At 26.7% G+C, this 17,698-nt stretch overlaps 1 protein-coding gene across 3 annotated transcripts in view; it reads left to right on the top strand.

Moving 5' to 3' along the window:
- The window catches only part of LOC107441850 (Leucine-rich repeat), a 56,622-nt gene that overhangs the window by 1,937 nt on the left and 36,987 nt on the right, over nucleotides 1–17,698 (top strand). For all 3 annotated transcript variants that reach the window (XM_043038765.2, XM_071181093.1, XM_071181096.1), the window contains exons 3-14: nucleotides 187–237; nucleotides 1,693–1,752; nucleotides 3,213–3,340; nucleotides 6,194–6,362; nucleotides 8,361–8,434; nucleotides 9,425–9,500; nucleotides 12,032–12,120; nucleotides 12,771–12,865; nucleotides 13,288–13,329; nucleotides 14,185–14,372; nucleotides 15,062–15,139; nucleotides 16,648–16,835. In XM_043038765.2, coding sequence (XP_042894699.1) covers nucleotides 187–237; nucleotides 1,693–1,752; nucleotides 3,213–3,340; nucleotides 6,194–6,362; nucleotides 8,361–8,434; nucleotides 9,425–9,500; nucleotides 12,032–12,120; nucleotides 12,771–12,865; nucleotides 13,288–13,329; nucleotides 14,185–14,372; nucleotides 15,062–15,139; nucleotides 16,648–16,835 — 1,238 coding nt within the window. The remainder of the gene's footprint in view (nucleotides 1–186; nucleotides 238–1,692; nucleotides 1,753–3,212; nucleotides 3,341–6,193; nucleotides 6,363–8,360; nucleotides 8,435–9,424; nucleotides 9,501–12,031; nucleotides 12,121–12,770; nucleotides 12,866–13,287; nucleotides 13,330–14,184; nucleotides 14,373–15,061; nucleotides 15,140–16,647; nucleotides 16,836–17,698) is intronic.

The raw sequence follows: 17,698 nt of genomic DNA, 5'->3' as shown, positions 1-17,698 counted from the left end.
GAATATATTATTAATAAAATTGTTTCGCTGAAAAATAAAAAAATTCCATATGTTAATTTTGAAATATTGCCATATGTTAATTAAACATAAATGTTTTATCTTTTCATTGTCGTAGTCAATTCAAATGTTTAATTATTTTTTTTTATCTTCATATTGTTCACATAACTAATATGTTTTATTTTTCAGGCATTTTCTGCTTGTAGGTTATTTATACTTACAGCTAAAGTTCCAACAAAAGTAAGTAGAAATTGGAATTTTTATTTTACTTTCCTCGTATTTTTGTTACCATAAAAACTTTGATAAAATGTTAATGTTTTTATAATAATAAATAGTTTTGTAACAAATAGTAGCAATTATGTGTATACAAATACTGACGCTAATATAAAAACAAAATTAATGAGTAAAATAGATTTCATAATAATGGAAGACATAATGTTGCAACACATATGCAATATATGTATATATATATGCATGTACATACATACATATTTATGTATATGTATAAAATAAAAATATATGTATATACAGGGCTTGTGCTGGGAATTCGATATCTCATTAAATGTGAAAAAATTGTAGATTTGGCAAATAAAATTATATTTTGGCGAAAGTATTGGCCAATAATTTTTTCCACTGGAAAGAAAAATATAGATTTAACTCTCTCCTCAAAATTATGTCAAAATGAGTTTTTCTAAACAAATCAGTATTTTTTATTTGATTACAGTTTATAGTAATTTTCGGTAGATTATTAGAAAAAGTGATGATAAACTGACGATAAAGAAAAGAATTTGGCAGAAACGCTCTTGAAAAATATTGTGTCTTAATAAAAAGAGACAATGAAAGTTAGGTCAAAATAAACAAATAGTTAAAAAAGAAACATAAAATGCAATTGTTCTTAATTCTGAAAACAAAACTGTAATGCTGAAAATCTCCGTTTTCCACAAGAAAAAAGTACTAAGTAAAGAAGGAAAAAAATCTGCTCTACAATAGAAATGTTGATAAAGAAACAAAAGTTTATTTAAGTAATAAAACTGAAAAATTCAAAGTGGGATAGAAAGCAAATAACAGAAAAATCTATATTTAGTCTAAAACTTCAAAATATTCATTATTTATGTTGTCGTATTCTTTGTTTAAAGTCACTGATCATATGACAATGGGTTTAATTCAAAGGAACTTTAAATTGGGACAAATCCTGAAACACTCACTTAATTTTTTTTTAATGTTATTGTCAATTCAATATTGTATTTTACTTCATTTTCTCCTATTCAGCACTTCTTCCTCTTCACCTTCTCTCGAAACCTAACCGTGACAATGCTGTCACATGAACTTTGCATTTTTGGTTTATCGATACTCCAGCAACAATTTTACTTTGCTCTCAGTTGGGCTCAATATGGGCTTTATAAGAATATGCACCGAGGGTCCAATATTGCGATGTATAGATTGGGCCCAAGTTATTTTGCTGCTAGGGTAAAAAAAGAAGATAGTTACTCTTTTTCTGTATTCGAATGTTATAATGTTTATATGATTTTTTTTTATAACATTCCAAATATTCTTGATACTTGAGGCTTGCATTTAGTTGGATTCAGGATAGTCACACATTTTTTTATAATTTTTTTTTTATTTTTTTAAATCTAATGCTGTACGTTATTAACAAATGCTTGAAATATATTTCTGACAATATCTTTTCTTTTGCAGATTGAACACACATTCCATTATTTAGACCTCCAGGCAATAGAAAGTAAAAAAAATAATCAAGTAAGGAAATTTATTAATTTATTTAACAAAAAATTCTATACAATATATTTTTTTTATGTAAATGATAGCATCTTTTCCTTTACTAAATTAAAATTATAATTCGTTCACTTTCCTAAATGTTATTGCTGAATGTCTAATACATTATGATTTGGGTATACATTTTATCGTTTTAGTAATAATTATTTTTATGCATTTTACAAGTTTTATATGGTTTAGTGGTAGTGGAACTATAAATGGAAGGGAGTAGGACACAGTGGTCCTATGTACATCATATATTTACTCGAGAATTGTAGAAAAGTAATGAGTATTTTTGATTTTTCAAAATCACTTATGAAGAACTAAGCCATTTTGCAAAGTTTTCATGTGTGCAAAGTAAATTTATGCACTGATTAAAACTGTATAATTAAACTGTAGACCTCTTTTCACTGCTCTTAGTCTATTTTTTAGATGTAATAACTAAACGAATGTTATGAAACTTTTGGATAATTGTTATGAATTTTTTTTAAAAAACTTAGCATAAAAAAATTGCTGTATATGTTGAATTAGTATCCTACTATTTACTCATTTTATATTAAAATGTTTTTATCCTTCATATTTTTAATTAATAATTTACTGTTCCTTTTGTAATTTTAACAAAATTTTTTTTCTTATGTCTTTCAAAAATAAAGTCTATTTCTACAATGAAAAATGAGATTGTAATATGTGAACAGAAATCTAGTCGAATTGTAATTTATGGACACTATTGAAAGAAAAAAAAAGTAAAATTTAGACTCTAATTCCTATATTTAGGATTTGCATGTCAGTTTTTAAACTTAATCTTGACAGTAGTTACTTTTATAGTTTTTAAATATATGAATTGATTTTAAGAGAATTTGTCAGCTTTATCTATTTTATTTTAATTCGAGAAGAAACTCCTCAAATTTTTTTAATTTTAGATCTGTTAGCTTAAATGCAATATAAATTTCAATTTAAAAACTTTTCCTAAATTACTTAATAACATTTAAAAGTTTAATAAAATCAGAAGGTAGTTAAAAATGAAAGTTGCTGTTGAACTGCTATGATTGACTACATTTAATAAACTTTGTCTCATTTTAATCTTTTTCAAGATTATGTGACTCTGTTTTGTTCAGTTTAAATTTTTTTTTTTAAAAAATGATTTTATTTTTATTTGAGTAAGTTTTGTTATATTTTATTTTTTTTAGAAACTTTTTTATCTTTGATAATTAGTTTTTATTTACTGTTTTTATAATATTTCTGAATCCTTTCAACAAATCTAATAAAATATTGTTTCATATTGTTGTCGACATCTTTTTAAAAAACAAAGAAAAACATCAAACTTCAATTAACTAATAAAATTATGTTAATCTTTTTGTTAATATTTTTATTAAATTAAAAATAATAGCTATTTTTTATATTGGTTTGAGTGCTATTAATTTTTAATAAATCTTTTTTTTATGTAGCTTTGTCTGACCGTTGATAACAAAATATTTACATTCTTTTCGTTTGACCCTGAGTCAGAAGATGTTAATCATATGATTAGCCAATTGGGAACTGCTGTCAAAAGCATCTTTCCTCAAGTGCCTTTAGAGTAAGTTTCTCCCTTTTTTTTAAATTTTCTTTTTTACAGAAATAAAAAAATAAAAAAAAAATTATTGCTGACTTATCTGTAATTGAATTTATAAAATTTAATTTGCTCTCTTTATCCTGATATTAAAAGAATTATTTTGTGGGCTGCAGGGTAGTTATAGATAAGTTTAATATTTTTTTCCTTCTGGTCATGGTAGAAGGATGGAATGCTTCCTTCTGATATAAGTCCTTGCAATTGTTTGTCCATTTCATATTCTGCTCCTGGCTTTCATCATATTTATTTGCAGCAAATGACAAATCACGGGTCATTGCTCTTGAGCTAATTGTAGTTTTTTTTTCTTTTCTCATTTAACCCTTAGAGATCTAGCCATTTATTCTTTGATGCATTTTTTAAATTTGATAACTAAGTTTGATGTAATTAAAGCAACAAAATATCACTCTGTTTTTCTGGAAATTAAAAGATTTTATTTGTTTTTCAAGAGAAATTCTGGAATATAACTTTCACACTATTTGTTTTTAGCTGCGAGATAAACCCAATAACATTTACTGTGTGGTGACTAATGCAAGGTCTGTAATATATCTACAAGTAGAATGAGTAAACTTTCAGTACAAAAATCTATTGGTATCTTTTTAATGGTGTAACTGATTTCTAACAATATTCCATGGCCACAGTTGATCTGCACTGGCTTCTCATGTAATGAATTTTTGAAAGACATCACAATGACCAGTCTCATTGCTAAAATGAAAATGCTGTAAGAGTGAATGATATTTTATGTTCAAGAACATATCAAATTTGGAGAAACATCCTGTTATGAACGCTTCTTCGACGCCTATCTATACGGACATATTTTTAATTCTTCGTGAATCTTCTACGAATAACCCATTATGTACATTCTCCACAAAGTGGACACTCCCGTAACCGGAAATGGACAGTTATTTTTGCCCTGAGAAGTTGTTTTCTGTCTCTTCTAACTGGACACTTTTTTTTCTACATTTGAAAAAAAAAGAAACTTCTTTTGCGTTAAATTGCAAGAAAAAAGGTATGCAACTTTTCACCATTTTTAAAGCATGTACATTTTTTGCCTTATCCATAACTAAAAATATTGTTAAGCTTACTACTAAAGAATCAATCTTTTTCCTGTTACCTTGCTTTATCTTTGCAAAGAAAGAAGAGAAAATAATACTACTCATTCGGAGAGCGGCATCTTTTTATCTGGACGATACAGGTTATCAGACCCCATAAGCTGAAATGACGTCTTAAATGCTCTCAATGCTTCGACCCCACGTAAAATTTCTTTAATTTTCATATGAATTTGAAGACTGTATTTGCTGGGGTAAAAAAAAAGGGAACTGAAATATAATCATTGAGGTGCTCATTTAAATGAAGCATTTATTCTAACACTTGATAGATGATTAATTTCTCTTTTTTTTCTGTGAAGTGTGGGAAGTTTACTTTCAAGGAGGTATTAACCACATTTCCTGTCAAGTTATGGGGTGTAAGCCGAATAATTGAAACCGACTGAGGACTAAAAGTTTCTATTCTATATCATGTGACTAACTTGAATATCTGTGTTAATAAGAAAATTATATTGATTTATTTGTAGCTACATCTAGAATTATGTATTTATATAAAACTTCCTCATATATTTCTTTTGTATACAAAAAAGTGTTTTAAAGTTTAAATAAATATCCTTGCAGTATTCTAAAAACAATTTACATGTTAAACTTTGTTATTACGGTACCCTTTCCGTAACCAGACAACTCTCATAAACGGACAATTTTTTCAGTCTCAAGAGTGTCTGTTTAACCGAGGTTTCACTGTATATCGATACTTAATCCTCATCTTAATGAAACTGTAGGTGAGTTAGGTATTGGAAGTAGTTAAATTAAGGCAAATTAGTGAGCCGCATGTTGTTGCCATCTGATGGCACCTGGTGAAGTATCACTAGATATAGACAAACAAAGTGAAACCAATACGAAATGAAGCATAATTTAGAAGTAACATTAAGGATTGGGGCAATTTAATGTTAGTAATTACAAGTTTTTTGTACTTTTTATTTGCTTTCTAACTTACAGCAAGTTGATAAACGTGAAACCATAATATGAGTTCTGTTTGTTAAAGAAGATATTTGAGACAATCTTTATCAGCCTAATCTTATAGCATAAAGTCTTTCAAGCTATCGACATCTGATTGAACTCTAACTTGAAGGAGTTAAACGATAGTCAATAAATCTGTGTCAATAATAAAATATTACTTTTTTTAAAATATAAGCTTAAAAAGGAGGAAGGTTTATTATTGTGCTCGTAGTTTGACTTTATTTCATTCGTATTTTAAAAAAATTATCAAATAATGAACTTAACATTTCGATGCTTAGAATGATAATTCATATTTTCATGATTTCTTTCTCTTCATCTATTATGCTAATATTGTTAACTTTTATCATGTTTAAATGGAAAGTATTGTTTAAATGCATACACCCTTTTATAATGCATACATATACAAATCTTTTTACATTTCAAAATTAATTCTCTTTTCTAATATATATTTTAAATAATATCTCAAATCTATTATTTTGCACAAGAATCTAATTTTCGTTCTCGATAATTCTTTAAATCAAGCACATTAAATATCACTTTCTTTTTCTAATTATTTGTTTAATTTTGAATTACTTTATAAATAATTTTAGTATAAATAATTCACTTAAACTACATAAATAATCATGAACATAATTTTTTTTTTGAAGTTTATTCTAGAGTCATTTTTTTTCTTTAAATATATATTTGTAATAAAATAGCTCTTAGAATCTGTACTCCTTTTTTCTTTTTAAAAGAGATGTTTTTTTTAATTTTTTAGGCATGTAATCAGGAAACTGGATGTTCATCCACCAACCCGATTACAGGCAATGTTGGAGTACAATCATGCGATTGAAACTAAAGATACTGGTCCTTGTGGAGGATACTCTACTCAGTATGCTTGTATGTGTGATTACCATGGCCTACCATATAGAGAGGAAGTTGCTTGGGTGAGTTGCTATAGTGTCAGAAAAAAAAAAGACTCCTTTGAGAAATCCTAAGTAGATTTTTTTCCAAGTTGGACCTTGAAATTGTATTAGAATGCTACTAACTCAAGCAATAATATTTTACAATGGAAAGAGAAAGTTCATTAATTCTACTATTTTGTACTGTTATCTTAAACTTTTTAAATATATTTTATTTTTATATATGGTGATATTAGTTAATGTCTGTTTAATTTTAAATTTGATGAGACTTATTAGTTTTTAGTAGCACTAGCTCAGCTTCTTGATGATAATTCCCTTGTTAATATTGTTGCTAACTGCCAATTATCAATGCAATTTTAATTAATAAATAATAGACATAATTATCTAAATTTTAAATTTGACTTTTTAAGCAATATTTTTAATGACTTTAAAATACCGATTAAGCATCGCCACAAATTTTGATAAAATACATGCTTTTTTGTGAGAGGTGGTTATATGGTGCCGATCATTAAATATCAATTACAACTGGTAAAATTACATGTTGGATTTGATGACTGCCAAAAATATTAATAATTGTATTTATAGGAAATATGAACACAATATTAAACCTTAAACTTAATAATTTAATTAAATAGATTTTGAAAACATAATTACAAGAATAGATTTCTAAAATATATTTTTCTTTTAATAACTACATTTCTTATATATTTTTTTTATGAAAAATTTTGCCGTGATCATTACATGTGCAATCAATGAAAAATAATCAAATCAAGATAAACAAAAGATTTACATGAAATTCAGCCTATTTATTACAAATTTGGAAGAAAATTTAAGGGAAAAAATCAAAATCAATTTGGAAAATAATGTGTAAAACCATCAAAATGGTCAGCTTCCTGCTTTGTGCTGTTTGCGTCACATACCAGGAATGAAACAAGCCATCTTCACTTTCTTGAAACTGAAAACAAAACTATGCAACTTTACGTTAAACCAGTTTTTTCTCATCACCTTGAATAAATTTTTTTAAAAAAAGATTTATTCATTCTACTCTTTCATTCCCTCCAATTCTCTTTCCCTTTCTCTTAAGCCATTTATCGAGAATGAACAAAGTCATCTTTACTGTATTAAAAAGTCGAGTAAACTACGCACCTTCCTTTTGGACCAGTTTTTCCTCATCTCCCTTGAATAATTCTTAGAAAGTAAAGCTTTTTCTCACCTTACTATTGTTCCTTTCCCTTTCTCTTTTTTCCTCTCACCTCATTGATCAGAAATGGAACGAGCCATCATTGCTTCCATGAAAAAAATGCAAAAGACACACTCTTCTGTTAAATCAGCTTTTTTCTCATAATCTTTGAATAATTCTCAGAAGGCAAAGCTCTTTCTGTACTTTCTACTATTCATTCTCATACCCTCTCTTCCAGTAAATCTCTCCTTTTCAGTTCTGTCTTTAATATCTGTAGGATATTATTTCAGTTTCAATTTGACTCAGTTGTGATGGGGAAAAAACCAAGAAAAAAAAAATGGGTAGTGGAAGGAAGTGATTATTCAGTGTTGATCGCTTGTTCATATTTGTTAGAAATTGTAGGGGGCATATATTTTTTTTTTTTGCTATTAATTTCACTTAAATTTATATTTAATTTATTTCTAGGCAAATTAAAACCTTCAAAATGCTTAGGCCTCTCTTATTAATTTGCATTCGTGATAAACTAACTTAATTTCATATTGTTATGCTTTTTTTAAAATAAGGCTTTCAGAAAAGATGGAAGGGGAGTTGTGAATTACCCTATGCATAGGCCGTTGGCATGTTTAAAGTTGGCATGTTTTAATGCACAACTTCCCTAATATCAGTATGTAAATTTATTTTTGTGCCCAGTTGCTGTGCACAGTAACCATAACCATAGTATAATTTAAAATTTTTTTTTGATGAACATATATTTAATATGCTAATTTATGCTCCTTATTTTTATATGCTAGGAAAATTTTCTTATATGCTTTTTCAATGCTAATTTTTAATTTTTGTTTCAGGATGTAGATACAATCTATTTATCACATGATAGCAAAGAATTGTCACTTTTAGATTTTGATCATCTAGATGGGAGGTAATGTGATTTTTTGTCAGTATGCAGTTATTATAAATATGATATTTGATATATATATTCAATTTGATACATTATGATATGGATGTATTTGGTTTGATATAATTGTAATTAATATCTAATAATTATTATTAATTACAATTAAATTTATTATTTTTATGTATTATTATTTAGTTATTAATAATTGTATAATAATAATAATTATTGTTCAACCATGAATGATAATTTTATTTTTGCTAGTAAATGAAATACATTGAAGATTATTACATTGAAGATTTTTTTAAATTCAATCATGAGATTGAAAAAAAACTATCTAACTATAATTAACTCCTTCAGAGCCCATTATGAACTGTTTTTCTGAAGGCAAGAAGTTTACTGATTATGACGTGACTTAGTTTTGATATTATTTCATTAAACCTGTTATTGCTTACTATATGCATACATGTTTTCATGCGCAAAATTTTACATTGAGTGTCAATCGTTCCTAATTGTGTCTTCAATCAAGTTAAAATCCCTAAGGGTCTATTGAGTCTTTGAGGGTCTTTGTGTTCTATACATCTTTATAAAAATATGTGTAGAACACAAAAAACTGTACAGAGGACGACAGAGTGAAGCAGCTAACCAAACTTGGTCTTCTACTCTCGCTGGCACAGGGTGACAAATAATCCCCTTCCCCCCAAAACTTGTAATTGTTTCCCGAGAACCATAGATGTTTTAATACCCCATCAGGTCAAAAGTTGTTCAGAGTTTTGCACTTTTTTTCCCTCTGTTCTATGTATGCTGTGTTTAGTTAAAGTTAAAATAATAATAAAATGATTCTTAAAAAAATTCTTATAATATTCCAATATTTACTATTTCTCTGAAATTGTAAAGCATAATTTATTATATTAGAAAGAGAAAAATGACTTAGTCTTAACTATTATTGAGAATCTAATGTTTTTTTTTTTTAGCTTAAATTGTATTCTTTTACTAATTTTTTTAAACTCTTTACAGGGATTTAATGCCAATTATTTCAGCTCTGATGTTCAACACATGGTTTACAAAGTTCCGAGCCACTGGCGTTAAATTGGTAAGATTTTAATATCTTAAAACTGGAAAAATTTTTGAGTAGTAAAGTTACTAATTTTTGGATTTTTTAAAAAAACTATTTGATATGATATTAAGCAGTTTAAGTGTAAGTTATATATTAATTATACAGAGTATTATGAAAAGTATCTGAATATATTTTTCTACCAAAACGAAAATACTCTATTGAGATTAGATACTTAATTTTTACTCGTTATTTACTTTTATTTTTTAATTACATATTTGTTAATGAGTTCTCTCCATTGTTGCAAAATTGATAAAAATTCAATTGCAGAAGAGAAAATATTTGCATGAACCTTTGGCTATTTTATTCTTTCAATGACAGATTGATTTTTCCAGTTTGGGAAATTTTCCCCTGATTTATAATTGTAATTTTTTTACATTAGTACACTATGATTAGAACTCTCCAATCAAGTAGATTCTTGTTTGGAAAATTTTCATGATTATTGCCATAAAACTAAACTATCATAATTTGTTTTTTATAATAATATATTTAAAAATTTTTTTAGCGGATTGTTCGTTTGTTAGTAGTTGAGAAATATTCAATTGAGGTGGTATGCAAATAAATTCAAGCAATTAATACAAAATAAATTTTCATGTCAACTAATCATAATTTTTATCTGTCAATTATAATTTGTCATATTTTGCTGTTGTGGGTTCAACACTGACACTTCCTGCCGGTACCAACAAACTCATTGCTTGTCATTGATGTCTAATTATTTGTTAAAAATGGTGGGCCAGTAGTTTGGAGATGAAAAGAGATTTTAGTGACCCTAGTTTTGTAATTTTTAAAACAATAGATAAAAAAGAATATTGTGATTTGATTAAGCACTATTTTTTAATTTGGAAAAATACTGTTGAAGCAAAACAGTGGTTTGAAAAGAGTTATGGAGATTCTGCACCGGAGAAATCCACTATTATTGTATTCTGTATTCTGAGCTTAAATGTGATCGTAAAGACCCTGTGGTGCTCAACTCTCTGGTTGTCCCTAATCAGCAGTTTTTCCATAAAACATCAAAACAGTTTAGTAAAGTAGTAAAATGAGCGTAAAGTATTGTTCCATGAGATAGCTGAAACCTTAACGATATCATAAGGTAGTTTGTTTATAATTATACATGAAAACTGTAGCATGTGCAAGCTGACGTAATGGGTACTGTCTTTTCTCACCAAAAAAGAAGAAACAAAAAAACATGTTAATGATTTAGAGCATTGTTTGGAACTGTTAAAGCGAAATAAAAAGGATTTCTTTTGTCAGCAATGTGACAATGGATAAGACATGGATCCACTGCTGCACTCCTGAATCAAGAAGATCTTTTGTTGAATGGACAGCAGTCGGGGAGAAAATGTTTAAAGCTACCAAAAACACAAAAGTCAACGAGAAAGGTTATGCTTTCGTATTTTGAGACACACTTGGTATTTTGTTAATTGATTATCTTAAAAAACATAAAACTGTTGGCATTATTGGATTGACTGAGCTAGGAAATCAAAAAAAAACTTTCTCACATGAGAAGAAAGAAAGTTCTGTTTCACTTAGACAATGCCCCTTGTCACAAGTTGAGGAAAATGATAATTAAGATGAATAAATTACCCTTAGAACTACTTCCCCTTTCAGCATACTATGCAGATCTGAACCCAAGCATACTCTTTGCATACTTAAAAAAGAAGCTCTAGGGAAAGAAGTTATTTTTGAAACTGAGGCTTATTTTGAGAGTGAAAACTAATCGTTCTACATCAAAGGCATCAAAAAGTTAGAGGAGTGTTGGAATGAATTTATCACTTTTGAAGGAGGATTCTTGACAAATAAAGTCGATTTTCTAAAAACAATTTTTTTTATTCCTTAGCTGGAAATTTATTAAAAAATGTGTTGCCTCTAGCTAATGACTATTTACTTGGTGTTGTAGTTTATGAAAATTAAAATTAATTAATAAAAACATGTTGCAGAAACAAATTCAATCAGATATAGGTTCTTATAATATTACGAAGCAAATTTAAACAACAAAATTATTGGCAACAGAATATTAATAATATTAGCTTATCCCAGGAGTTAACTTTTACTAGTATTCAGCAAACTTAAATTGTTACTAATGCTCTAATTAATGTGATTGGAATTGGTTACATTCTGATAATTTGAAGATGGTATGTTCAGTAAATTGCTATTACAAAACGTAACTAAAAATGTTTTTTCTGTTACTCTTTCTTTCATATTTTTATAAATATTTAAGACTGTTCAAGAACCCCTATCAAAATGCTTCTTTGGCTATTTTTGGTATGTGGTTTATAGGTTGTGCATATCTGATCTTTGTTAATTACTTATTTTAGTTATTTCTTTCATGACCATTATTAAATTTTGTAATGCAATGTGAGAGATAAATGTTTCTGTTTCACTTGATACAATAAAAATTGTCTCAAAAACTTTTCATACCTTTCAAGTTTCTTTTCTTTATATAAATGATTAATGTTAACAAAAAAAGTTTTCTCAGCACTTATAACTAAATTCTGCAATTTGTTTTGTAGATTTCAGAGGCACTAGATGTGGTTTTACTTGTCTTGCGCAGATCCGTTGCTCTTGAGGAAATTTATTTAGATAATACAGGCCTGAAATGGTAAGTTTTGTTTTGAACTTTTTTTTTCTGAAGTAATGTGGATTTGGATATTTCTTAATTATATTTCATTTAGGATGTTGAAGAAAGTTTAAAATTTCCTCTACTCTAATTTTTTTATATTTCACATTACAATTAATAAGAGATATAACATTATAATAAATGATAGAAAAAATTAATTTCCTATTTTTGATCCTTTAACTTAGATTTTAAATTTTAACTGTAAACCAACTCACCATTTTTTTGTTTCTTTGGTTCAGTTTCAATTTGCAAGGTTTTGTTTAATTTGCATTTTTTAAACATTTGGAAATATGATTATAAAAATTATTTTATGAGGTATCAGAATTTTGCAGCAACTTGACTGAATCATGAAAAACTTCGTAGGAAATACTGCTTTAATCCTCTATTTCTAGTATAAATATAATTTTAGCATAAACTGCCAATTAGTACATTGTAATAATAGAGATAAGTACTAATAATTTTGCTGTTATTTTTACCATTGTACATTATTAAATAAGCAATATTAAAACTTCTGATAAACATTTTCTTAATACATTGCAATTGAAATAGGTTGTTGGTTAGATTTTTGATTTCTTAACAATTAATTAATTTGATGGATATATTACCTATTAATGGTAAATAATTTTTTTCAGGGATTTTGCATATAAGTTATCGTTAGCTCTTATTGCTAATCCTCACACACCTCTCCATACTATAGATTTATCAAACAATTTAATTGAAGATAAAGGTAGGTATTATATGATTTTAAGATTCTTATATAAAATAAAAATTTTTTTAATATAAAATTAATAATATGTTACTCTCTGAAAATATTCAATTTATTTATTTTGGAATTTCAAGGATTTATGATTTATAGTTTAGAAGTTATAGTGTGCTAAATAATTAAAGTAAGAATAAGTTAAGTTTCAATTTATTAAATTAATGTATTGTTTTTTAGATTAAAACTGGGATCTTGTAATTTTTACTCTGAAAAAAATCAACAGATATACTGTCTATTTTCCTAAGTTTTATTGCTGTAACAAATATAGTGATTAATAACCTTATCTTTTCAAGCGAAAAAAGAAAAAAAATTTTTTTTCTTCTTAATTCTTTAGAATGCTGTATATATGTGGTTGCTCAGATTCATAAACACAATTATCTTATTTACAGGAATAAACAGTCTTTGCGGAATTATTGCCAAAATTACGCAAGGTTAGTACTGATCAGCTTCTGTATTTTATTAATAGTTAATGGCTTATGTCCAATAAATGTCTTTAGATTAATTTTTCATTGTTAATTATTTAGAGATATACATTAAGTGTGCTGGTAATGTATATGACAAATGAGCATTAGCAATTCAAAACTATGAGCTTGATATTATTATTATTTTTTTAAGTCTTCAGAAAAAAAAACAGTAAATGATTACAGGTAATTTTTTAACAATAATGTGTGGTCCTTGGCCTTAAAAATAAGCCACTACTGTCTTTTAATTGACACAAAAGTTTTATTATACATAACGTGAAAGCTGTACCTAACAAGTACATGTAGGTTTAGGGCTCTAGAGCTTAGACTGAGCCTTTTTTAATTTTTAGCATATATTTTAAACAATATAATCCCACTGCCAAAACATATCACAGCATGGAAAAATTTAACTGGCTCACATAAACTTTTAAATTTCTTTTTAAACCTTTCAACTGATGTTTAAAAAAATTCTATGAGAGTTTCACGAAATTCTGCTAAGTACAAGACTTTCTATTAGAAACAAATAATCTATTTGAAACATTCAAAAAAATTAACAAAAATAAATACAGTTGTATAGATATAAAACAAAATGAAGTCCATTAACTGACTAATGAATTTAGACATTAAAACAGATCATGTGCGAAATCCACACTCAAATACAGATTTATCACAAATGATTTTTCTCAAGTATTTACTAAAAAGGACACCTGGAAATTCATAAAATGATATATATGATGTATTTTTTAAAATATTATTATTTACAAAATTTATAAACTTACATTGATGAAAGATTTTAAAATACTTAATTTTCTTAATTATTTAAAGGTGCTGGTCAACTGGGAGGCACTGTAGGTCGTCTGCAGAAGGGCTTGATCCATCTGAATTTAAGCAGAACAGGCCTCACATCAAAAGGCATCAACACCCTTGCTCATGCTCTTTCATTAAATCGTGCCATGCCTTCAACTCTTACATTCCTTAATCTCAGTGATAATCTCTTCAAAGATGATGTTAATGTAAGATAACTTTTTACTGACTATCCTTTGCTGAATAATTTTGTTTAGTTGTTATTTTATATAATGTTCAGTTTAATACACTTCTTCACTGCATTTAAAAGTGTATCATGTATAGAAATTATTTAATTACCTTAACCTATTACAAATATGTTAATTAATATAGCACTTTTATAATGTAAGACATTTTTAACTGTTCAGAAATATCGAGGCATCATTAATTTCAAAGTTATAACTCTTTGTACATAATATTTTCTATCTTGTTAATCCAAGCCTCTTAAATAGCAAGTACCTGAACCAGTTAAAAAAATCTTTTTTTATCCCCATTTTTTATTGATTCCCGATTCCTAGGGCTTCTTCTTACAAGTAGGCATTTTTTAAAATTATATTAAAGATTTTAAAAAAAAAATAAGTATGGTTTTGGAAAAAAATTTGTTTTCTTCATATAATCATATCTTTAAAAAGAAATAAGATTTAAATATATATATATATATAGATTCAGTTCAAACTTAAAGATGACAATAAAAATTGAAATTCTTAGATGAATATTTAAACTTTAGAAGAAGTCCTTAAATCTTAAATATTTTTTTTAAGAATAAATAAATTCTTAGTGAATTTGCATACATTTTATGTCCATGCTCTATGTTTTTCATTTGGTTATATATTTGTTTGATTATTTATTACTTTTACAGAATTTGTATAATTTTCTGGCTCAACCAAATGCTTTGACACATTTGGATTTATCTGGAACTGAATGTGCATTAGATACAGTGAGTATTTTTATTTGTATTAAAAAAAAAATGTGTTTTATAAGTGTAGTATCTAATTGAACAAAAATAGGAAGAAAAAAAACTTAGAATTTTAAAAGCCATGAGTTGATAAATCAATTTTTGTATTAATTTTTTATATTCTTGTGTAAATAAATTATTTTTGCTCAATATTATAATAGATTACTATTCTTAAAAATTTAATTTTTAATGCATGCATTAATTATCCAAGTGTTTCTCAACTGAGGACCATGGGGGAAAAACCATTTATGTCAATTTTTCATTAAAATAAAAATTTTGTTGGCTTACTAATAAAAATTATGACAAATCTATAATGTGAAAAACGGATACCCCGTGCGTTATTACACAGTTAAGATGGGCCGTGCTTTGAGGAGAAAAACCTACCTTTCTGTGCGCAAACGGATTTTTTCTCTCCGAATCAGCTTTTATAGACATAAACCATTACCATCCTCATGGTCTTCAAGTGTAACACAGTAGTGGATCAAAGAATTTTTTCGAAATAAGAAAAGATAATTATCTTTATTCTAGATTTAATATTGTAAATAATTTATGTACACCATGTATGAATAAAAATAGTTAATTAAAAAAAGCTGTTCCCTCACCCTTTAAAATGTTTAAATATTAGGAAGCTGAGCGATATATAAATAAAAGCAAAATTCTTATCCTAGTATGAAATAGTAAGGTGCTCTGGCTGGTTAAATGTCAACTATGACTATGCTGTTTACTAAAATATAAAAATGAAATTTCATGTCTATTGTAGAAAATAAGTTTTCTTTTGGGCAATATAAAAGACCAAATGATTAATATTTATTTACTTAACTCTTATTTAAACAATAAAAAGAGTAAAATTTAAAAATTTCTTTTATTAAATTTTACCCTTTATCAATCTTTTTGTCTTTCAAGCTAATTTAGGTTCTATCATGTATTTTAAGGGTTGGAGTTGTATTGTCTAGTTTTACCTAATGCTAGCCAAATTTTTATTGGGAGAGAATAATCCATGTTTTATTGGCCATGTAAAAGTCTCTCAATGTTAATTAAAAGGTCTTTCTCTTGTTTAGAAGACCTTGTTAAGCAGCACATACATTTATTTATGCATATGTATATTTAGTAGCACCAGTTACTAGCTTAAATATATGCCAACTCGACAGTTATTGTTATATGGATGCAAGAAATTTTTTTCCCTCCAGTTATTAATAGCAAAGTTGTTTTTGGAATTGCTTTTTGATGATATAATAAGCAAGTATTTTTCTTCTATTTTGCGGAAAAGAATTTGATTTTTGTTGATAAGTTTTAAAAATTTCTTCAGCTTAGTGTTAATTTTTTTTAAGTATTTCTTTTAGCGTGCAGTTGTATACTATTCATTTTTCAGTCTTACTTGTTTTATTGTCCTTAACTAGGTGTTATTGTCTTTATTTATATTTGTTCTATAAATGTGTAGATATTAATTTTTAAAATGTTTGGTGATAGTTAATTTGATATTACTTTTTAAGGTATTTGGTGCTTTACTCCGTGGTTGTACACAAAAATTAGCAGTTTTAATATTGTCCAGGAATCAGTTCTCTGCTAAGAAGTCAAAAGAAGTTAATGTTCCTCCTTCATTTAAAGCTTTTTTCTCAAGCACAGTAGCTCTTAAACAATTAAATATGTCTGGAAATAAATTGCCTGTAGAAGCATTAAAGTAAGTTAATTGATTAGTTCCTTCATTAATTAATATCAAAAGAAATTTTTTTGTTGTACTGTTATTTTATAAGTTTTTATCATGTAAAGATTTATACTTTAGTTGCATAATTTTTTTTTACTCAAATGAGAATTTGGTTTAAGTTTTCTTTAAAGTTTTCAATGTGTTATATTTATACATAAATTCCATAATGCAAAATTTTTCCTTTCATATTCATTGATCAAATCCCTTAATTTGACATTATTGAATTTCTACACATAATTGCTTTTATAAAACCGCGCTATGTAAATGTGTTAGGAAGTAATAAAGTCAAAATTAAAAGTATTAGTCAAAGAAAATCCTGAAAGTACTAAGAATTTATTTTTTTATTATGTATTTATTTATTTTTTAAAAAACTCATGTAAAATTATATTTTTATAGATATAACTTGTACTTATTAAGACTGTAATATCAGAATTTATCATTTTGTCTTTTATTTGTGTTAATTCAGAAATGACGCTGCCATCGCATTGCTTTTAGGAATTACCTCTCTCTTAAAAGGAGTCATTCTTATTCTAACTGGCGATAAGTAAGGTTGTCCAGCTTAAGACCATTTGTTTGTTTATATTACATTTTCCTAATTTTTAATAAGTGTTATTAAGTTTAATTTTGGAGTCTATTCAATAAGTCTATATTCAATGAGCGCAGAATAACTGCAGAATTATTTAATTAGGGTTGCTAGGATAAAAAAAGCATATAATTTATGGAAGTTTCATTGCTTTTGAAAGGAATTAAAATACCCTTTAATTTAAAAAAAGGGGGGAAATTGTTTTAATTATTATTTTTTTTAAACTAAAAAGCATGAATATTTCTATTGTTTTTAA

Source organism: Parasteatoda tepidariorum, chromosome 1, assembly GCF_043381705.1.
Source record: "Parasteatoda tepidariorum isolate YZ-2023 chromosome 1, CAS_Ptep_4.0, whole genome shotgun sequence".
Taxonomy (NCBI): Eukaryota; Metazoa; Arthropoda; class Arachnida; order Araneae; family Theridiidae; genus Parasteatoda; species Parasteatoda tepidariorum.
This window is presented reverse-complemented; position numbering and strand designations above follow the sequence as displayed.